Source organism: Colobus angolensis, unplaced genomic scaffold, assembly GCF_000951035.1.
Source record: "Colobus angolensis palliatus isolate OR3802 unplaced genomic scaffold, Cang.pa_1.0 Scaffold22, whole genome shotgun sequence".
NCBI classification, from domain to species: domain Eukaryota; kingdom Metazoa; phylum Chordata; class Mammalia; order Primates; family Cercopithecidae; genus Colobus; species Colobus angolensis.
This window is the reverse complement of record NW_012115377.1, coordinates 835949-836294: the sequence shown is the minus strand read 5'-3', so window position 1 is coordinate 836294 and position 346 is coordinate 835949. Positions and strand designations below refer to the sequence as shown.

Sequence of the window (346 nt, the reverse complement as noted above, 5' to 3'; positions counted from 1 at the left end):
GCGTCCAGGGAGGCGTCAGACCTGGCCCGAGGCTGCCCGCGCAGGCAGGGACTCACAGGAAGAGGTTCTCCATGATGTAGTGGTAGTCGGGGAGGCTGCTGTCTGGAAGGAAGCAGGCTGCAAAGACGATGATGGCGTTGAGGCCTTCGCCATAGTACCCTGCGGAGAGGCAGCCGGTCGGCAATGTCAGACTCCTCTCCCAGCCCTGAGCTGCCTCCTGCGCACCACCCACCACGTCCCGGTGCCCACACGCTCGGGAGGGCAAAGCTCTGAGCCACAGCAGCCAGCGACCCCTCAGCCAGTCTCTGCCTTCAGTGGGGAGTGACAGCGACCATCAGGAGCCCCC

At 65.3% G+C, this 346-nt stretch overlaps 1 protein-coding gene across 1 annotated transcript in view; it reads right to left on the bottom strand.

The window, feature by feature from the left end:
- ATCAY (ataxia, cerebellar, Cayman type) overlaps positions 1 to 346 on the bottom strand; it is a 61104-nt gene that overhangs the window by 27380 nt on the left and 33378 nt on the right. The window contains exon 6 of the mRNA XM_011943451.1: positions 57 to 159. Coding sequence (XP_011798841.1) covers positions 57 to 159 — 103 coding nt within the window. The remainder of the gene's footprint in view (positions 1 to 56; positions 160 to 346) is intronic.